The sequence below is a fragment of the Schistocerca nitens genome, chromosome 5 (assembly GCF_023898315.1).
Source record: "Schistocerca nitens isolate TAMUIC-IGC-003100 chromosome 5, iqSchNite1.1, whole genome shotgun sequence".
NCBI classification, from domain to species: Eukaryota; Metazoa; Arthropoda; class Insecta; order Orthoptera; family Acrididae; genus Schistocerca; species Schistocerca nitens.
Genome location: NC_064618.1, coordinates 866,746,442 through 866,770,106, shown reverse-complemented (window position 1 = coordinate 866,770,106; position 23,665 = coordinate 866,746,442). Strand labels below are relative to the sequence as shown.

At 44.2% G+C, this 23,665-nt stretch overlaps 1 protein-coding gene across 1 annotated transcript in view; it reads left to right on the top strand.

Annotated features, from left to right (window-relative positions):
* The window catches only part of LOC126260771 (dynein intermediate chain 3, ciliary-like), a 176,215-nt gene that overhangs the window by 132,358 nt on the left and 20,192 nt on the right, over positions 1 to 23,665 (top strand). Inside the window, exon 5 of the mRNA XM_049958109.1 lies at positions 9,555 to 9,690. Coding sequence (XP_049814066.1) covers positions 9,555 to 9,690 — 136 coding nt within the window. The remainder of the gene's footprint in view (positions 1 to 9,554; positions 9,691 to 23,665) is intronic.

Sequence of the window (23,665 nt, the reverse complement as noted above, 5' to 3'; positions counted from 1 at the left end):
GGGAATTAGTGAAGTTCGGTGGCAGGAGGAACAAGACATTTGGTCAGGTGAATACAAGGTTATAAATACAAAATCAAATAGGGGTAATGCAGGAGTAATTTAATAATGAATAAACAAATAGGAGTGCGGGTAAGCTACTACAAACAGCATAGTTAACGCATTATTGTAGCCAATACAGACACGAAGCCCATGCCTACCACAATAGTACAAGTTTATATGCCAACTAGGTCCGCAGATGACGAAGAGATTTAAGAAATGTATGATGATATAAAAGAAATTATTCAGATATTGAAAGGAGACGAAAATTTAATAGTCATGGGTGACTGGAATTCGTCAGTAGGAAAAGGGAGAGAAGGAAACATAGTAGGTGAATATGGATTGGGGGGAAGAAATGAAAGAGGAAGCCGCCTTGTAGAATTTTGCACAGAGCATAACTTAATCATAGCTAACACTTGGTTCAAGAATCATAAAAGAAGGTTGTATACCTGGAAGAATCCTGGAGATACTAAAAGGTATCAGATAGATTATGTAATGGTAAGACAGAGATTTAGGAACCAGGTTTTAAATTGTAAGACATTTCCAGGGGCAGATGTGGATTCTGACCACAATCTATTGGTTATGAACTGCAGATTGAAACTGAAGAAACTGCAAAAAGGTGGGAATTTAAGGAGATGGGACCTGGATAAACTGACTAAACCAAAGGTTGTAGGGTGTTTCAGGGAGAGCATAAGGGAACAATTGACAGGAATGGGGGAAAGAAATACAGTAGAAGAAGAATGGGTAGCTCTGAGGGATGAAGTAGTGAAGGCAGCAGAGGATCAAGTAGGTAAAAAGACGAGGGCTAATAGAAATCCTTGGCTAACAGAAGAGATGTTGGATTTAATTGATGAAAGGAGAAAATACAAAAATGGAGTAAATGATGCAGGCATAAAGGAATACAAACGTTTCAAAAATGAGACCGATAGGAGTGCAAAATGGCTAAGTAGGGATGGTTAGAGGACGAATGTAAGGATGTAGAGGCATATATCACTAGAGGTAAGATAGATACTGCCTCCAGAAAAATTAAAGAGACCTTTGGAGAAAAGGGAACCACCTGTATGAATATCAAGAGCTCATATGGAAAACCAGTTCTAAGCAAAGAAGGGAAGGCATATTGTAACTACCGTATAGCCGGCCAGAGTGGCCGTGCGGTTCTAGGCGCTACAGTCTGGAACCGCGTGACAGCTACGGTCGCAGGTTCGAATCCTGCCTCGGGCATGGATGTGTGGGATGTCCTTAGGTTAGTTAGGTTAAAGTAGTTCTAAGTTCTAGGGGACTGATGACCTCAGCAGTTAAGTCGCATAGTGCTCAGAGCCATTTTTGAACTACCGTATAATACATTATTGTTGTTGTGGAAGGATTATATAGAGGGTCTATACAAGGGTGAGATACTTGAGTCCAATATTATGAAAATGGAAGAGGACGTAGATGGAGATGAAGTGGGAGACACGATACTACGTGAAGAGTTTGACAGAGCACTGAAAGACCTGAGTCACAACAAGGCCCTGGGAGTAGACAACATTCCATTAGAACTACTGACGGCCTTGGGAGAGCCAGTCCTGACAAAACTCTACTATCTGCTGAGCAAGATGTACGAGACAGGCGAAATACCCTCAGACTTCAATAAGAACATAGTAATTCCAATCCCAAAGAAAGCAACTGCAGACAGGTGTGAAAATTGCCGAACTATCAGATTAATAAGTTACGTCTGCAAAATACTAACACGAATTCCTTACAGACTAATGGAAAAACTGGTAGAAGCCGACCCCGGCCGCGGTGGTCTAGCGGTTCTAGGCGCGCAGTCCGGAACCGCGCGACTGCTACGGTCGCAGGTTCGAATCCTGCCTCGGGCATGGATGTGTGTGATGTCCTTAGGTTAGTTAGGTTTAAGTAGTTCGAAGTTCTAGGGGATTGATGACCACAGATGTTAAGTCCTATAGTGCTCAGAGCCATTTGAACCATTTTTAGAAGCCGACCTTGGGGAAGATCAGTTTGGATTCTGTAGAAATGTGGGAACACGCGAGGCAATACTGACCCTACGACTTGACTAGAATACTCTCTTTTAAATTCTGAAGGTGGTAGGGGTCAAGTACAGGGAGCGAAAGGCTGTGTACAATTTGTAAAGAAACCAGATAGCAGTTATAAGAGTCAAGGGGCATGGAAGTCAAGCTCTGGTTGAGAAAGGAATGAGACAGGGTTGTAGTCTATCCCCGATGTTATTCAATCTGTATATTGTGCAAGCAGTTAAGGAAACAAAAGAAAAATTTGGAGTAGGAATTAAAATCCATGGAGAAGAAATAAAAACTTTGAGGTTGGTCAGTGACATTGTAATTCTGTCAGACGCAGCAAAGGACTTCGAAGAGAAGTTTAACGGAATGGACAGTGTCTTGAAAGGTGGATATAAGATGAACATATATAAAATCAAAACGAGAATAATGGAATGTAGTCGAATTAAATCAGGTGATGCTGAGGGAATTAGATTAGGAAATGAGACACTTAAAGTAGTAGATGAGTTTGCTATTTGGGGACGGAAATAACTGATCATGGTCGAAGTAGAGAGAATATAAAACGTAGACTGGCAATGGTGAGGAAAGCGTTTCTGAAGAAGAGAAATTTGTTAACATCAAGTATAGATTTAAGTGTCAGGAAGTCGTTTCTGAAAGGATTTGTGTGGACTGTAGCTATGTTTGGAAGTGAAACATGGGCGATAAATAGTTTGGACAAGAAGAGAATAGAAGCTTTCGAAATACGGTGCTACAGAAGAATGATGAAGATTAGATAGTTAGATCACGGAACTAATGAGGAAGTACTGAATAGAATTGGGGAGAAGATGAATTTTTGGCACAATTTGACTAGAAGAAGGGATCGGTTGGTAGGAAATGTTCTGAGGCATCAAGGAATCACCAATTCAGTATTGGAGGGCAGCGTGGAGGGTAAAAATCTTAGAGGTAGACCAAGAGATGAATACATTAAGCAGATTCAGAAGGATGTAGGTTGCAGTACGTACTGGGAGATAAAGCAGCTTGCACAGGATAGAGTAGCATGGAGAGCTGCGTCAAACCAGTCTCTGGAACGAAGACCACAACACCAATAAATGTATTATGTGGTAGTTACAATATGTTACTATCCCACATCTTGTCATGTTGTTGTCTTGTGTTTTAGGTTGGAATCAAGTTTTGTGAAATTGTCTTTCAGTGTTAGTTACGATTTTCAACGCTGTTAGCCCAAGCATGTGGTCCTGGAGATGTGTTCAGTAGTCTTCATGCCCCAGTTGACCAATTTCCAGCGTTCTTTCACCCACATTTGATTCAACACATTGCGTACATCACTTGCACTTTTCATTTTGCGTTCAACATGTGTGTGTTTACGGTGTGTAGTATTGCCAGTTGTCAATGTGTGTTTATCTTTCGTTTTTTGTTTTTGTTATGTGTGTGGTTTAATACTTTCAGTTGTTTTGTGTGTCTGTGTGTGTGTGTGTGTGTGTGAGAGAGAGAGAGAGAGAGAGAGAAAGGGAGAAGGGGCGAGAGTTTGATTTATTAATTATTTATTATTGTTATGCTTCAGATCTCTGTTTATTATTGTTTTAGTGTTAACGTGACCAGAGAGTTATTGCTTGTATGTACATTCCTGGAAATGGAAAAAAGAACATCGGTGTGTCAGACCCACCATACTTGCTCCGGACACTGCGAGAGGGCTGTACAAGCAATGATCACACGCACGGCACAGCGGACACACCAGGAACCGCGGTGTTGGCCGTCGAATGGCGCTAGCTGCGCAGCATTTGTGCACCACCGCCGTCAGTGTCAGCCAGTTTGCCGTGGCATACGGAGCTCCATCGCAGTCTTTAACACTGGTAGCATGCCGCGACAGCGTGAACGTGAACCGTATGTGCAGTTGACGGACTTTGAGCGAGGGCGTATAGTGGGCATGCGGGAGGCCGGGTGGACGTACCGCCGAATTGCTCAACACGTGGGGCGTGAGGTCTCCACAGTACATCGATGTTGTCGCCAGTGGTCGGCGGAAGGTGCACGTGCCCGTCGACCTGGGACCGGACCGCAGCGACGCACGGATGCACGCCAAGACCGTAGGATCCTACGCAGTGCCGTAGGGGACCGCACCGCCACTTCCCAGCAAATTAGGGACACTGTTGCTCCTGGGGTATCGGCGAGGACCATTCGCAACCGTCTCCATGAAGCTGGGCTACGGTCCCGCACACCGTTAGGCCGTCTTCCGCTCACGCCCCAACATCGTGCAGCCCGCCTCCAGTGGTGTCGCGACAGGCGTGAATGGAGGGACGAATGGAGACGTGTCGTCTTCAGCGATGAGAGTCGCTTCTGCCTTGGTGCCAATGATGGTCGTATGCGTGTTTGGCGCCGTGCAGGTGAGCGCCACAATCAGGACTGCATACGACCGAGGCACACAGGGCCAACACCCGGCATCATGGTGTGGGGAGCGATCTCCTACACTGGCCGTACACCACTGGTGATCGTCGAGGGGACACTGAATAGTGCACGGTACATCCAAACCGTCATCGAACCCATCGTTCTACCATTCCTAGACCGGCAAGGGAACTTGCTGTTCCAACAGGACAATGCACGTCCGCATGTATCCCGTGCCACCCAACGTGCTCTAGAAGGTGTAAGTCAACTACCCTGGCCAGCAAGATCTCCGGATCTGTCCCCCATTGAGCATGTTTGGGACTGGATGAAGCGTCGTCTCACGCGGTCTGCACGTCCAGCACGAACGCTGGTCCAACTGAGGCGCCAGGTGGAAATGGCATGGCAAGCCGTTCCACAGGACTACATCCAGCATCTCTACGATCGTCTCCATGGGAGAATAGCAGCCTGCATTGCTGCGAAAGGTGGATATACACTGTACTAGTGCCGACATTGTGCATGCTCTGTTGCCTGTGTCTATGTGCCTGTGGTTCTGTCAGTGTGATCATGTGATGTATCTGACCCCAGGAATGTGTCAATAAAGTTTCCCCTTCCTGGGACAATGAATTCACGGTGTTCTTATTTCAATTTCCAGGAGTGTATTTGGTTATTAAGTACCTTCTTTTTCATTGCAATGTCTCTTTGTATGTGAAAGATTTCTTGCAATGTCAGGAGCTTATTGTTGTGTTTGTTCATTCTAATAACTTTTATGTCATGTTTCACGTTGGATGGTTCATGAAGAAAATAGCTATGCTACCTACGCCGAATGCCTGATAAAAAAACCATCCAATATGGAACGTGACATGACAGTTATTAGAGTTAATAATCACAACAAAATGCTCCTGATATTGCAAGAAAACTTTCGCATACAAAGATACATCGCAATGTAAAAGAAGGTACTCAATAACCAAATCTGTATAAGCAATAACTCCCTGATCACGTTAGCACTGAAACAATAGCAAACAGAAATCCGAAACATTACAAGAATAAATAATTAATGAATTTTTCTCTCTCCCATTCTCTCTCTCTCTCTCTCTCTCTCTCTCTCACTCACACACACACACACACACACATACACACACACATTAAAAAAAACACTCTCACAAAGAATGACACATTTACAAACAACAAAGTACACACATACAAAACAAATGAAAGTATCAAACCACACACACAACACAAAAAAGACGACAGATAAATACGCAGTGACAGTTGGCAGTATTACACACCGAAAACACACACACGTGTTGAACACAAAATGTAAAGTGCAAGTGATGTATGCGATGTGTTGAATGAAATTTTGGTGAAAGAACGCATCTCCAGGACCACATGCTTCAGCTAACAGCGTTGGAAATCATAAGTAACACTGAAAGACAGTTTCGCATCACGAAATTTGTTCTACGACAATCTAAAGTAATAAGAGAAAAACACGAAAAAATGTAACTACCACATAATACATTTATTATATGTATAAAAAGAAACATGTGTTATACGCCAGTGAAGATGCTTGACAAAAAAAGAAGCAAAATGTGTATGGAAACAAACAAACTGCTTAAATTAGTTGCTTAGACGGAACATACCTTCACGAATTTTGCAGAAACTAAGGAACGATGGAAATCAAAAAATGACGGTACTTTATTTTTCTTGATTTTAGAATAAACTACTCAGTACTTCAAAGAATGGATTCATTAGTAGCCTCATTAACCCACAGACACAGGATAATAAATATAGATATGACCAAATATCAGCGGTTCAAGTGTTAAGACCTTGCTCATAACGAACTTGTCTAAGGCATATTGCATGAGCTTCTGAATTTTTCCCATTTGTGTTCCACATCTTCGTCACTGACACTGAATATTTGATATTGACTACTCAGATATTATTGATTCAAAAAGGTGGTATAACATGTTACGTCGACGAGTTGGTTTTCGAAGTATTTGTTTGAAGTAATTTTCAGACAAGACATTCAGATTCATGTCACACAAATCTCTGTCTCTGGCACCAGTTTTAATTGCATGATTCTGTGATCCTACACCTGGCAAGTTGAAATGACCATCTATTACAACAGCATGATCCGGAAATTTCACCACGATATTCTCCAAATGCTCTCTGGAGCCCACTACCACTACATATACCGATGCAGCTGGTCTACAAGAGCATCCGATTACCATTTCAGACCCACCTTCCATGGTTAACTTCACCCAGATTAATTAACATTCGATATCCATGATATCTTCACTAGATATTAGTAGGTAGACAGTGCCGGTTTGGGGACGAAGGATGCTGCCGTCCCCCTCCGCATCCCTCCTCTATTATTCTAGAACAAAGGGCTAATGTTTGCCAACCTCCCGGTTGTTTTCTGCCCTTCCTATTCTTCTGGAACAAGGGGCTGTTATTCTCTGATGCCTCTATTGTTCTGCCGTTTTTCATGTCCACAGCCCTCTTGTTCTGGGACAAATGGTTTTGTCGCTCTAAGGTCGTTCCCTAACCCTGGGATTCCCAGTTCTGGGAGAAAGGGTACTGTCTCCAACCCTGATGTTATAACGTGATCGGCCTATGTATAAAATGATGGGAAATAAAAAAAAGGCTAGAAAATCAAAATAACCAGGGGTAAATTGTTGTGAAATAAAAAAAAATCAAAGATTATTCATTGTCCTACTGAAGTGAAATTATCAGCTCAGTTCAGATTCATTCAAATTCAGTTTAATTCACTTCATTTTAAACTCAAATATATCCAAATTCAATTCAGTTCAGTTCAACTGTCAAAGCCCATTTTCCCTAAGTTTAAAAATTCTGCTAGCCCAGATTCCAAAGTTTAAGCAGTTGATACTCTGATTTTACATTTTCCACAATTTCCTCCACTCGTGTGAGATCGCAGTTTAAACAAATTCCCTCATACCTCTGACTTCATAATTAACTTAAATTTGAAACCCAAGAGCTCATTTTTCCTAAGTCTGAAGCTGGGGTATAGGTGGGTAGGATGGGGTGTGGTGGGGATAGGGCGGTGGGGGGGGGGGGGGGGAGTAGACCACGTAATCCACTACCTACAAATTTTAAATGGTGGCAGATTCACTGACTCTAAGTTTTAAATGTTGGGAAGCCCTTTGGTTGCCAGAACTAGACCACTTGTCCTAACTTTAAAAATCGCGTAGCTCACTGATGCTACCTGTACAGAAAGTACTGCACAGGAGAGGGCCACATATCCACAACGCCTTGCTGTTACCAATGATGAGAATGCGTGCACTAGCCAACAGCCACTCCATACCATGGCAGAACAATGGTAGCCCTGAGTCGAGTTGGATGATGGAGGCAACCTCACAGCCAGTCTCCCTGAGTCACTCACATTCCACAGCTACCGTCAAATTGCTGAGAAATCCTGCAACTCTGGACCAATCATCACTGCATTATCAGTTAGGGATGTGGACAGTTGCTTGTCACATAATGTAATCTACGGGTAGTGTAACGCCAGGCAACTACGTTATTTGTATTTTGCACTTACAAACTATAAGGTGCCAGACCTCCTCAGCTATCACAAGAACTGCACTCACGCCATGGCCACCATCCACTCAGCATGGTACCATCACGATGTTTCCCCTGGCGTGTTGGGGCACAGAGGACAGTAGGGAAGGACACCTTCACCTCTTACTCCATTTAAGGTTAAATACGGACGTTTTTATTATGAAGCATTAATATGAAAGTTTGCGCATGTACAGCTGTGTTGATGATTTAACATAACACTAAAGTTCTTAGATCGATATTTTAAAGTAAAGTCAGCCAGACAGTACTATACAGATATGTTGGAGATGCATATACACTGGTGGAAAATAAAATCGGAACACCAAAAAATAATTAATGTAGAGCAATGAAATTTTGGGAATACGCTTGTGTAGGTATCATATTTAAGTGATTAACATTGCAAGATCACACTCCCATGTAGGTGTGAGATAAGCCATTGTAAATGTGAAATGCTGATACATTAATAACACGTGTAACCATCAGAATGTTAAATGGAATCGTGCAAATGTGAATGGATTGTGTTGTGGAGGTGCCGGATGTCAGTTTGTCAGTTTATCATCATGATTCTTTTTTTAATAGCTGGTCGCTTGTAAGAGGTAGGTTGACGTTACATATGACCACTCCAGTGAATGTTTCCGTTACGCAACAGCTTATAACGGATGTTTCGGAGCTTAAAGGTTGATCCAAAATAGTTCTCACTTTTGCTCAGTTTAATGTTACTATATAACAAGAATATTCTCTAGTTTTCAGCTCAAAATAGTCGATAAAATGTAAGAAACGGCATTGATTACGTATTTTTTTCTATTTTCAGTTGTGCTAAAAATAATAACAGGTTTCCATTAAAAAAAACATAAGTATGTGTTGAAAATCGTACTTCCGTGCATTTATCAATGGTTTGTATTAACCAATTACAGCAGCCCCTCTCCTTACTTTGGGTCTTCGGAATTGGTTATTCAGTGTTTGTTGTGGTTTGGGAGGTGCTTCCAGTGGTAATGTTAGGCGGCTCACCCTGTATAACACGGAGAATTTTGCTTTTATGCTCGAGTTTTAAGCATGTCTGCGAGAAGCGGGATCTGAATTCTTATCTGGGCATCCGGATTTAAGTTTTCAATCTGAGTCGATTCCTGAATGGTTCCTACAGCCAATAGGTGCACAACTGATTTTTCACTCATCTTTGTTCAGTATTAAAGTGAGTTAGTTTCTCGTCAGTGATGACCCTGCTGTTCACAGGAGCCTGAAAAGTTGCTCTTTCTTATCTAGTTTCCTACATTAGCTGCCTGCTGAGTGGCATATGAACTATGAACCTATGGAAATGCCGCTATACATATTGAGATTGTCAACCGTTTCTTGTTTTTACATTGACTCAGAACTGTGGCATATTCTATTATTTTGCTGTCGAGAACAATTACGTTACATGCAGATACCAATAAAACTAGGGTGTGGAAGTGCTGTTGTCGTGGAACTACTTCATACAGTACGTTAATATTATTTTTTAACTAAGATGATATTGTGACACACTTCTTTAATTGTTCACACGTTAAAGAGAAATCTCTTTTAACTCAGGTACCATCACGTAAGACTGACAGGCGGTTACTGGAGTCCCACAAGATTTTCGGTCTTTTTTACTACCAAAGGAGATGGGACACTGGACGTATGGGACGTGCTCAAGAGCAACAGTGACCCTTACCTGACAGTTAAAGTAAGTCGCCTTTCAGTTCTCTAGTGTCTTATTTTCCGATTAGTCATCATGCTACATGAAGTTAAAACATTGACGACATAGACGGCAAGCACTCAGTAATACGAGAAAGGAAACAAACGAAACGGCAGTTCCGTTTTTTTAGGACACAGGGGTAGCAGTGACGTGTTGGGCCGCCTCTACTACAACACATTGTTTTATAGCAGTTGACAAACCGTCATCAGTTAGACCGAAGTGCGTGTTTTCTTAAATGTTGTTTCGCTCTGTGATCGTACAGCTGCAGGCAGAAAAAGCGATATGCCAACATCACGTTCTGTTACGAAAATTAGAACCGGAAACGCACGGCTACGAGTCAGATATCGAGTTGTATTTGATCCAGTGCAAAACTGCAACATCACTACGACAGAAGAAAGTAAAATATGTAAAAGCAATGTGTTTTTTTTCCAACATGAAGGGGCAATCCGCGACGAATTTGTTCGTCGAGGTACCACGTAAGTAAGCGCCATGTATTTAGATTGCTGAAACGATCGCGCAGTGAAATGAAAAAAAAAAAAAAAGTTTACTCTGTGGTGATGAAAGTGTTGAGTTGACTACGACGACATCGTTGGGTAGTCAGTCGGTGTAAGGTGACACGCAGCCTTTTCCCGAAAACAAAATGACAACTGTTTTACACCAGCCCTACTGATCGTTTCTGGTCCTCTGTAACCCTCTTCTGTCCTCCGTATCCTGTCTTGGACAAAACTGTGATAAAACATAAATAGCAAGACACGGAGTACTACAATATTATAAGTTGCGGAGAACTCCTTGAGGCATCTCAAATACTGTTTATAGACAGAATTAGTGAGTTGCTGCTTCTTCACAAAGTTCGCGATTCCTTGTGGGGTGTGTACGGAGGAGTAGGAATTTTGTACCGGCTTAGATGGAATGCCTCTAGAAAATATGTTACTGAGGCATTTAGAAATAAAATAAATATATGAAGAAAACGATAATGTTGTTTGGGAAGATAGGTCAAGGATGGTAAAGAGTACCATAAGCCATTTAGTGTTAAGTGATTTGCGGATACAGGTATACAAAGGCAGAACACTAACATTATTCAAACATTTATGTGAATAAAAACGGGTAAGATACCAATTACTAATGATAAGGAATAGCATAAGTGAACTCCCTCTGTGAGGATTGGTCATGAGTCGTGCCTGGGTAGCTCACCAGTGACAGCCTTTGTGCCGGAATGATGTCATTCACGACCGTCTTCTGACATGGAAGGTCCTTCATGCAATCGGCAGACACCGAAGCGTCATAAACTCAGATGTCACACAATCTCAGATCGGGTTGCCTCGCAACCCGATGATGCCTCATCGCAGTTCCCATGCACGATGACCACAATTTGATTGAAGTCGAGGGCACCAACACAAACCTGACTGCCATGAACCAACAGCCACCAGCCCTGACAACAAGTCAAAGGGTGAAACTTCCTGGCAGATTAAAACTGTGTGCCGGACCGAGACTGGAACTCGGGACCTTTGCCTTTGGCGGACAAGTGCTCTACCATCTAAGCTACCCAAGCACGACTCACGCCACGTCCTCACAGCTTCTCTAAGGTTTGGAACGTACGAGACGAGGTACTGGCAGAAATAAAGCTGTGAGGACGGGGCGTGAGTCGCGCTTCGGCAGCTCAGATGGTAGAGAACTTGCCCGCGAAAGGCAAATGTCCGGCACACAGTTTTAATCTGCCAGGAAGTTTCATATCAGTGCACACTCTGCTGCAGAGTGAAAATCTCATTGAAGTCAAAGGGTGTTGAACCAGAGGACGTGTCCTCCCTTTGGATGCTTCTCCATCAGTGAAGCGCCTTTTACTGTCAAAGTGAGTGAATGATTTTCCAGAACTCCACACTTCCACATTGAATGATGACATCGAAATCGACCCTACCTATCGCAACCGACGACAACGATGGCAGCTCAAAACCAATCTCATCATGGCACAGCAGGCTGGGGTAGCCGAGCGGTTCTAGGCACAACAGTCTGGAAACGCGCGACCGCTACGGTCGCAGGTTCGAATCCTGCCTCGGGCATGGATGTGTGTGGTGTCCTTAGGTTAGTTAGGTTTAAGTAGTTCTAAGTTCTTGGGGGCTGATGACCACAAAAGTTAACCCCCATAGTTAAAAAAAAGTAAAAAAAAAGTACATATGGCAAAGTACATCACTCTTTTCCTATTCTCTGTGATGGCTCAGATGGGCTACCACCCTCCCCTCCCCCTTTCTCAACGTCATACATGGCATTTATGATAGTGCTAGCTCTCACATACAAGTCAAAGATCGTTTTACGAATCCAATTCCGATACGATGACTATCTGACATGACTGTCTGCTTTCGACCCTCCTTTACATCTTTGCACTGGAGCCCCTCATAGGGAACTTTGAATCTATGCTCATTGGAGTTACACTACAGCAGCACACCTTCTGTAGTTGAGTATATGCCGACGATTTGTTGTTCTTGGTTGCTCTGGAGCAGAAACATGGAACACCACTGAAGTAATCATGACATACGGCACAGCAGCAGGCACCTCGATGAATGTGAATAAATATGCAGCACTGCCAGTAGGACACAGCCTCCTGCATGCCAAACTGGCACCCTTCCAATGCATACAGACCATCAATTACCTAGGCATACTCATCACCCTCAGTACATCCTGTACAATGGCCTTTAATTTTGGGCGCATGTTGCAGCATGTTCGCACTGAGATCTACAGGCTACTCCACCATCTCAACACTTTTCAACGGGTGGTGTATCCCAGTCGCCAAGTTGCTTGGAAACCGATGCATGTTACACAAGTCCTGCCCTTACTGCACGCAATTGGACTAAGCTTACAAGTGGCCTCCAGCTACTAGCTGATGATGGAAACAATCTTTAAGGTCCGGTATGAAATGCTCACACTTCCCCCACATGTGGGAGGACTTGGTCTATTCAGTGTACAGCACAGGGCTGATGTTCTGTATTTCGAATGATGTGGAAACAAAGGACTATACTGGGTGCATCCAGCACACACAATCTGGAGGACGTCCTCATTTCAGAGTCCATTCTTCCGCCAGTGCCAGTTGATCACATTCATATCTCCTTGTCCTGTATAGCGACCTTTATTCTTGCCTATTGTTATATCTGTCCCGCACTCCTGAACATATATCCTCCTACGGCCAAAGGTCCTGCTATGTTGAATGCCACACAACCTTGTCAAACAGAAGTACCCTTCAATCTGTTGGTCAAATGTATGGCCATATCCACCAAGTTTACCTCCCCACATATGTCTGAGCAATATGGTGCTTGGTTACCAATGGCAGAATTGCGAAACGACAGGAGTCACATGCAGTTGGATTATCTGACACACCACTCTATGCTGCCTGCCAACGCCTCGATGAGAATATCCACTGCGTCACGTGCTCGTCAACCCTTGATATCTAGGATCTCAGCAGCATGACTGTCGCCTGCTTTCTCTGCACTCTTCCAGTTACGGTTGCACCTGCGACATACATCTTTCCTGAGAACATATACTTCCCAACTGCCAAAATTAACGCCATACTCTGAATAAACGGTTGGACACTCAGCTACCTCTATGGCGATGGCGAAAAATCATGCATCAACTTTTGGTGCAGGTTACAGAATGCCTATACTGACTTGGAGAGTTGATCCAATTACTGAACACTTTAGCCAGCTACTTCCATAAAGTGTTCATCTCCCGCCCAACCCAGTTGGTGTGTAATGGTTCTTATCCCCACTCCATCCCCCCCCCCCCCCCCCAGTGTCTTCTCCTCGCACTCTTCTCGTTGCATCTCCATATTTCATCATCGCCTTCTGAAGACATCGCATAGGCAAGCGCATATTTCTCACCAAACAAGGCACCCCCCCCCCCCCCCCCCATAAGGTAGTACCATGACACTTTACCCTCCTCTTCCACATCACACAAATTGGGACTAACTAAATAAAAGGAAATGTACCCACCACATCCTAACTGTGACCAGGACCGAATTACGACCCCAGCCCTCCCTGTACTCGGGCTCTGCTGACGGATGGATGTATAGCCCTGATTGCTTCTCCTCTTCCCTTCCTTCCCTTCTTTAAAAAAAATCGCTAGAGCACTTACCAGCCAAAAGCAAAGGTGCCAGGTTCGAGTTCTGGTGTGGCACATAGCTTTAATTTGCCAGGAAGATTCAGTAATAAAGTTTATTCTCCTTTTTCACACATACTGAATGTAGACTGATGATTAAACTCAACTACAAAGTGAAGCGAATCGAAAATAGCTTGGCTGGCAAACTCACTACATAAGTAAAATAACTGGAGAACGCAGCAACTGTTTACAGTTCAGATTGTTCGAAGTAAAATGAACATTAAAACGATAAAATACAAATCTGATAGACATAAAATGTAACGATCCAAATTGTCGACCAGTGTGAGTCCCAACTGGCAAAGTAAAAGTTAGACTAGTGTATATATCTCCAAGTCCGATCCAGCTTAACTCGCGAAAAGTACAAGTTCCACTGAAGTGCTGTCTGAATAAATGATAGTCCCAACCTCTGCGGATTCCTCTAACTTCCCACCGAAATGTCACGGAATATTTCCAACTACTGTGACCATCGCCATTGGAAGCTTCTATGTCTAAAAGTCACGGATAGGCCACTGCACAAACCAACGTAGGTCTTACCTCCACAACTCCATTAAGAACAGTGCTCTTGGGGCAATTTGACCACAGCTTTTTGTACGTTTGGCACTCCCATCCTCAGAAATCCCAAGGATCTGCGTCACATAATGACTTACAAGGAGAGGTCGCCAGCAGTAGGATCAACATTTTTGAAATCACCTATATGCCGATGCCCAAGGTATCATACCATGTAGCCATTCACTCCACTGAGCTCTCGCTCGTAAGTAATCCACGAAAAAAATTCTCTGAATTTCGCGTAATATTCTACAGCTTTACAAAAAAGTATTGTAATACAGATTGGACACGTAGTGTAAGGGCTATAAACAGTCCTCATATGCAGGAGGCTATGGGATCGAATCTCATTAGGTGTTTAGAAATTATTTTACTTTTAAATTTTTATCGAAATTACTTTGATTATCATTTTTATTCAGTTAGTTGGTTTACATAAATTGGTTTAATTTCTATTTCTTTGTCACGTCATTTTAATCACCATATTAACTTACTCAATTGCTCTCATTTTTTCTTCCTATATTTCTTTTTCCACTTGGAATCTTTGTGCCCGTGATTTTAATTACTTCTAGGTCTTAACATTGATTAATTTCTTCCATTTTTATCATCCCGTATTTGCGTCCATGTTATTGCATTCATTACTTCTATTTCTCATTTTCCTTGACTTTCATTTTTTCTTATGATCCCTTGTTTCGTTTGAATCTTCATCTACATTATATTGTCCATAGTGCAATAAGAATTTATCTTTTAAATGTTTGTATGATGATTACTACCCAAAAAATTTACATCTTTTTAACGAAAATTACATTTCTGACACCACTGACCAGTCAATATAGATAGATTATTTCGTCTTTTGTTTTTTAACCGATAGATTACCATTCTCAATTGTTTAAATATTAAGGCAGAAAAATAAAAATAATTTAATTCGCGTGGACAAAGACTCGATGTGGAAAAAGAATTGTAGGAAGAAGAAATGAGAGCAGATGAAAAAGTTAATATGATTACAATGATTAAAATGATGCGAGAAAAGAATACAAATAAAAAATTACCTTTAAACCAATTAATTGAATAAAAATAATAATCAGTGCCATTTCGATAAAGATTTAAAAATTTCGATGCCCTTATAGATATTCAAACACACAACCCCCTGCATATGAGGCCCATACTGTAATCATTACGCTACACAACCGAACTATATTACATTTCTTTTTTGCTGTCAACGAAGTTGCAAAACTAGCGGTTCTTGCAATTGCTGCAATAAATCCGCATACCGGTTCACGTTAAATACAGAGTTAAGTTAATATCAGCTAAAGAACCGTTCTTCATATTATTCGTTGTCGTAAATACCACCGGTTCCATATTTCGCTACGTGATAGCGATTTTGAGCATATTGCCAGCGCACACTGGACTCGCATTCGGGAGGACGAAGGTTCAAACCCGTCTCCGTCCATCCTGATTTAGGCTTTCCCTGATTTTCCTCAATCGTTCGAGGCAAATGCCGGGATGGTTCCTTTGAAAGGGCACGGCCTATTTCCTTCCACATCCCTCCCTGATCCGAGCTTGTGCTTCGTCTCTAATGACCTCGTTGTCGACGGGACGTTAGACACTAATCTCCTCCCCCTCCGTATTGTCAATGGGTTCTTCAGGACGACGATGCTTTTGTGGAGGAAGTATTGTCTACTGATGAGGCCACGTTTGCAAATCACATGAATATAAATTTGAGAAACATGCATTACTGGTCAACGGAAGAACCACATTGGCTTCGACAGGTGTTCAACCAGGGACAATGAAGTGTCAAGATGTAGTGTGTTATAACTGAACAGGACGTGATGGTCCTTATGTCGTTGATGGTAAATTTAATGGGGAAAAGTACACATGGTTCAAATGGCTCTGAGCACTATGGGACTCAACTGCTGTGGTCATCAGTCCCCTAGAACTTAGAACTACTTAAACCTAACTAACCTAAGGACATCACACACAGCCATGCCCGAGGCAGGATTCGAACGTGCGACCGTAGCGGTCGCACGGTTCCGGACTGCGCGCTTAGAACCGCGAGACCACCGCGGCCGGCCGGGAAAAGTACACATACTCTTTATATACTGTGAGGAAACATGATCTAAGAGATAGATTTTGAGAAATTTTGATGCTGAATTCATCTGCAAATTTAACTTGCAAAACATAATTAAGAAAATTTTGTTTATTTGAACTCAAAAGAACCCATTTCACTTCCAATGTTACTAAAAAGAATCGTATCAGAATTTGGGAAACAAAACCGCAAAAGTCCTGCAATTAATTTCGCAAATAATGAAGGAGCAATTAGTAATATCGTACAAAACAAAAAAATTTCTTAACTATCAAAGACACATGTAAAGAGTGAAAAGAAGCGAGATAAAAGAAAGAATAAAAAATTACTTACCTGCAATTAGCAATGTATTCACATGTGCTCACTATTTTATGATGAGATGTTCTCTAGGATCTCAAATAATATAGTGTTTTCGCCACAAACGAGACACCTGACTTCACAAATGTAGTTAGTGATTTTGGGTGTATCAGTCTGAAACACTGAAAGAAATCGCACTCATAACGGCAAATGTTGGTTATGAAAAAGAACATGGACTGATATGAAGTTTACTCAATAATGAATACAGTATCCAGGATGAAATTTTCACTCTGTAGTGGAGTGTGCGCTGATATGAAACTTCCTGTTACATTAAAACCGTGTACGGGATCGAGACTCGAACTCGGACCTCAGACTTTCGTGGGGAAGTGGTCTACCATCTTTTTCACTTTGTCCGATATTGTTCTTTGCGTTTTGGTCTGTGCGGACGTCACAAGACATCCGTTCAAGCTGATCCTTGATTCCTTCACTCATTTTTGCCATCTGAGCTGCCCAATCACGCCTCACGACCGCTCCTCACAGCTTTACTTCTGCCAGTGCCTCGTCCCCTACCTTGAAAACTTCACAGAAGCTCTCCTGCGAAAATTTCAGAACTAGCACTCCTGGAAGAAAGGATATTGCGGAGACTTGGCTTTGTCAGAGCCTGGGGGATGTTTGCAGAATGAAATTTTCACTCTGCAGCGGAGAGTGCGCTGATGTGAAAAGGTTTTAAGCTGCCAGGAAGTTTTGTATCAGCGCGCACTCCGCTGAAGAGTGAAAATTTCATTCTGCAAACATCCCCCAGGCTCTGACAAAGCCAAGTCTCCGCAATATCCTTTCCTCCAGGAGTACTAGTTCTACAAGGTTCGCAGGAGAGCTTCTGTGAAGTATGGAAGGTAAGGAACGAGGTACTGGAGGAAGTACAGCTGTGAGGAGCGGTCGTGAAGCGGTCTTGGGCAGCTCAGATGGTGGCAGTCCGCCTTTTGCAGCACAACAGAGCAGACGCGTCCGTGTTTTCCGTGTGCGGAGCGCGAGCTCGCATTGTTTACATTCTGACGGCCGTTGCTTAAGTGCCGGGTTATCGTATACGATACATGGCGAACCGTTGCCGTAAATCTACACTCCGATTTACTTTATGCAACGATTATGCCCGACCCTAAGCACTCGAAGTGGAGCGTTTTCTGCGAGAGGAAGTGAAGATCTCGGTGACCGAAATTATAAGCACACATTTGTCGATCGTGAGCAGCACGGTCTATGTTAAAAACATTAACGACGCGGCTTGGGAACGTATCCTACGTGAGACCGAACAGGGGCCCCGCTTCTGTCATGCTGCTGGTAATGTGGGAGCGGTAAACGGGAACCACGCGGGCCTAGTTTTGCGCACGATAAGCATTTTCGAATTGCCATTCGAACTTCCTGCTGAGGAAGTCGTCGCGGCACTCCGAGCATACGGCACAGTCACTGTCATACTGCGAGAAGTGGACACAGTTTCGAACATATCCTGTCCTAAACGGGGTCCGACAGGTCACCATAGATCTCCGAAGCCACGTCCCGTCCTACTTACAGATCGGCGGATGCCGTGCAATAATTATGTACGACGGCCAGCCTCGGACCTGTTCCGGGTGCGGCAAAGAAGGCCACCATAGATCCGAATGCCTACAACGGCGTATTACGCAACTTCCAGCTGCCGGAGGACCACCCGTGTCGCAAGCTACGCTGCTACCGGTGACCTACGCCGCTGCTCTACCTTCTCCTAGCGCTTCGTAACGCCGCCCGGACGCCACAAACGACGCCACAAACGAGCACGACCAGACGCTGACGGAGAGGGCCTCGGACGGCCCGCCGCCTCGGCCGGCCATCGACGCCGCTCCGACGGTGCCGACGCAACCGGACGCTCACCCTACCCTCGGCAACACGATGGAGGTGGACTCGCTCGTCGTACCTGCGGCGGCCTTCCTGCCAGAGCGACGCGAGTCCCTTCCGTCGTCGGACACGGAGGGTCGCATACGAGAACAACGTTCTCCGAAACATCGCAAGAGAAAGCGCCGCACTGTTTCCGGCAAAGACGAGACGTTGCAGGTCGAGGATGACGCAACCGTCGACCTGCACGATGTCCCCGAATCTGCTACTGCCGACGGAGACGTTACGAGCGGAGACATCCACCGGTGTGCCTGCGCCCGTCTCCCCGACGGTCCATGCGGACGCTGAACTAAGCCATGGACACATCATAGCCGACACTACACCACGAACCACTAAATCATCTGCTGCAGTCAAAATGGACGGGGCCGACCCACTAATCATTCTCTTCCTAGAATCCCCCGCGGGCGAGCGGGATGTTCCAGTGCGACGCCCACGCCCTTGCGCTGACGCCAGAGTGGACCAGCCTGTAGCATTCCGTCACCAGGCCTACCGGGTAGCAACCATCAACACCAACAACATCCGTTCCACGGTGAAAATCCGCCTTGTGCGGGAGATGTTCTGGGCTCCTGACATTGATTTCGCCTTTCTGCAGGAAGCTCACTTGGCCAGTCTCCCAGATATCAATGGCTATACCGCCCACGCCTCCGCGAGAGATCCTATGGGCCGCGGAGTGGCCATCAACGTCCGCCACGGGATTTCTGTCACCGACGTCGCCTTCCTTCCATCAACTCGGGGCATGCCACTCAGTGCCATGGGAAACGCATCATTGATGTCTACGCTCCTTCAGGCACTGACCAACGACATGAACAGGCCCAGTTTTATTCCGAGGAAATCGCGCCCCTCTTTTTAGGGCGATACGACCACTGCCTACTACGAGGTGAATTTAACTGCGTTCTGCACCCCAAAGATCAGATTCCCCACTATACTACATGCCAGGAACTATGTGTAGTTGTGCAGGACCTCCTGCTTCACAATACCTGGGAAGTTCAACACAGCGACCATTCTGGCCATACCTTTCTTACCAGTCATTCCGCAAGCCGTCTACACAGGATATGTTGTTGTTGTGGTCTTCAGTCCTGAGACTGGTTTGATGCAGCTCTCCATGCTACTCTATCCTGTGCAAGCTTCTTCATCTCCCAGTACCTACTGCAACCTACATCCTTCTGAATCTGCTTAGTGTATTCATCTCTTGGTCTCCCTCTACGATTTTTACCCTCCAAGCTGCCCTCTAATGCTAAATTTGTGATCCCCTGATGCCTCAAAACATGTCCTACCAACCGATCCCTTCTTCTAGTCAAGTTGTGCCACAAACTCCTCTTCTCCCCAATCCTATTCAATACCTCCTCATTAGTTACGTGATCTACCCACCTTATCTTCAGCATTCTTCTGTAGCACCACATTTCGAAAGCTTCTATTCTCTTCTTGTCCACACTAGTTATCGTCCATGTTTCACTTCCATACGTGGCCACACTCCATACAAATACTTTCAGAAATGACTTCCTGACACTTAAATCTATACTCGATGTTAACAAATTCCTCTTCTTCAGAAACGCTTTCCTTGCCATTGCCAGTATACATTTTATATCCTCTCTACTTCGACCATCATCAGTTATTTTGCTCCCCAAATAGCAAAACTCCTTTACTAATTTAAGTGTCTCATTTCCTAATCTAATACCCTCAGCATCACCCGATTTAATTTGACTACATTCCATTATCCTCGTTTTCCTTTTGTTGATGTTCATCTTATATCCTCCTTTCAAGACACTGTCCATTCCGGTCAACTGCTCTTCCAAGTCTTTTGCTGTCTCTGACAGAATTACAATGTCATCGGCGAACCTCAAAGTTTTTACTTCTTCTCCATGAATTTTAATCCCTAATCCGAATTTTTCTTTTGTTTCCTTTACTGCTTGCTCAATATACAGATTGAATAACATCGGGGAGAGGGTACAACCCTGTCTCACTCCTTTCCCAACCACTGATTCCATTTCATGCCCCTCGACTCTTACAACTGCCATCTGGTTTCTGTATAAATTGTAAATAGCCTTTCGCTCCCTGTATTTTACCCCTACCACCTTCAGAATGTGAAAGAGAGTATTCCAGTTAACATTGTCAAAAGCTTTCTCTAAGTCTACAAATGCTAGAAACGTAGGTTTGCCTTTTCTTAATCTTTCTTCTAAGATAAGTCGTAAGGTTAGTATTGCCTCACGTGTTCCAACATTTCTACGGAATCCAAACTGATCTTCCCCGAGGTCAGCTTCTACCAGTTTTTCCATTCGTCTGTAAAGAATTCGCGTTAGTGTTTTGCAGCTGTGACTTATTAAACTGATAGTTCGGTAATTTTCACATCTGTCAACACTTGCTTTCTTTGGGATTGGAATTATTATATTCTTCTTGAAGTCTGAGGGTATTTCGCCTGTCTCATACATCTTGCTCACCAGATGGTAGAGTTTTGTCATGACTGGCTCTCCCAAGGCCATCAGTAGTTCTAATGGAATGTTGTCTACTCCCGGGGCCTTGTTTCGACTCAGGTCTTTCAGTGCTCTGTCAAACTCTTCACGCAGTATCTTATATCCCATTTCGTCTTCATCTACATCCTCTTCCATTTCCATAATATTGTCCTCAAGTACTTCGCCCTTGTATAAACCCTCTATATACCCCTTCCACCTTTCTGCCTTCCCTTCTTTGCTTAGAACTGGGTTGCCATCTGAGCTCTTGATATTCATACAAGTGGTTCTCTTCTCTCCAAAGATCTCTTTAATTTTCCTGTAGGCAGTATCTATCTTACCCCTAGTGAGACAAGCCTCTACATCCTTACATTTGTCCTCTAGCCATCCCTGCTTAGCCATTTTGCACTTCCTGTCCATTTCATTTTTGAGACGTTTGTATTCCTTTTTGCCTGCTTCATTTACTGCATTTTTATATTTTCTCCTTTCATCAATTAAATTGAATATTTCTTCTGTTACCCAAGGATTTCTATTTGCACTCGTCTTTTTACCTACTTGATCCTCTGCTGCCTTCACTACTTCATCCCTCAGAGCTACCCATTCTTCTTCTACTGTATTTCTTTCCCCCGTTCCTGTCAATTGTTCCCTTATGCTCTCCCTGAAACTCTCTACAACCTCTCGTTCTTTCAGTTTATCCAGATCCCATATCTTTAAATTCCCACCTTTTTGCAGTTTCTTCAATTTCAATCTGCAGATCATAACCAATACATTGTGGTCAGAATCCATATCTGCCCCTGGAAATGTCTTACAATTTAAAACCTGGTTCCTAAATCTCTGTCTTACCATTATATAATCTATCTGATACCTTTTAGTATCTCCAGGCTTCTTCCAGGTATACAACCTTCTTTTATGATTCTTGAACCAAGTGTTAGCTATGATTAGGTTATGCTCTGTGCAAAAATCTACAAGGCGGCTTCCTCTTTCATTTCTTCCCCCCAATCCATATTCACCTACTATGTTTCCTTCTCTCCCTTTTCCTACTGACGAATTCCAGTCACCCATGACTATTAAATTTTCGTCTCCCTTCACTACCTGAATAATTCCTTTTATCTCGTCATACATTTCATCAATTTCTTCATGCCTCGCAAACTCTTAGGTCTGCGATACGGGGCGCCGAACTCTGGCCACTGGCCTTTTCCGACCATTGCGCTTACATCTGTACAGTCCTCCTCTCGCCGCAATCTGCATGGCGCAGCCGTGCGCCATGAAAACTAAATACTTCTCATCTGCATGACCTGACTTGTCGGCAACGAGTCACTGAGACGTGGACAGCCTGCGAACGACGCCTTCCCTGCTAATGCGCAACACTGACATGCTGGATGGACTGCCCGAAACCAGCGATCCGGAGGGTACTGGTGAGACACGGGAAGGACTTGGCCAATTGGCATCGCAACACTGTTGACTTCTATTATGCGATTCTCCGAGATCTGGACACTCAGCCGCCAACCCCGGACAACCAGTTGGAACGGCAAAGAACTAAGGCGAGGATAATTGCGCTGGCGCGCCGGAAATTGCAAGGGGTGGTGATACGGACGCGGCGCCGTGATCATGCGAGTTTGGAAATTTCATCCATGCATCATATAGTGTCCGACGAACGACATCGTTGTCGGCAGATCACCAACACACTCATGGCGCCTCATGGCGCGCATGTCACCAATCAGGAGGGCATCATCCACGCGTTCGCCGAACACTACCGTCCTACTAGTAGTGAAGAAAATGCTGATACTGAAGCAGTCGACTCCATTATGCATTACGTCACGTGCAGCCTCCTCCACACGGAGGCGGATCCTTTGACAGTGGAGGTCACGCGAGACGAAATCGACAACGTAATCGACAAGGGTGCAGTCAACGGATTGTCCGGCATTGATGGCTTACCGTGCCTTCTGGGACCTCATGGCACCGCGGTGGATGACTATGTATCAAGAAATGATGACATTTGACCAAGCAATCCCACCCACCTTTGTTGAGGGCATCATCACTCCAGTTCACAAACCAACCCGTGGTTCGATGGTCACGAATTACAACGCGTCTCCAAACAATACTCCCTCATATCCTCTCCCCAGAGCAAACAACGCCTGGGGGACAGGTTAACATACAGACTGCCACAGGAGAATGCCGCAACTTAATTGTGATGTTGGCAGCCTGCAGACTCCATGCAGCAGTCGTCGCTATAGACCTCGATAGCGCCTTCGATAGAGTGCGCCATCGTTTCCTGTTTTCAGGGGTGGCCCGAATGGGCGTTCGTCCTCCGTTCCTCGACGTCCAATTCAGTCGACGTTTAGCAGGCCCGGTGCCCATCTGCTGCTCCACACAGCTAGGGTGCCCCCTCTCTACCCTCCTGTATCCCATTGCCCTTGAGCCCCTCATCGGGGCTTGACAACCGAGCTCTCTGGCCTCACCCTATGCCAAAACACTTTTTGTTGTCGGGCATATGCTGATTAACTCCTCCTCCTCAATCACTGTGGCTCTGAGATTCGAGCAG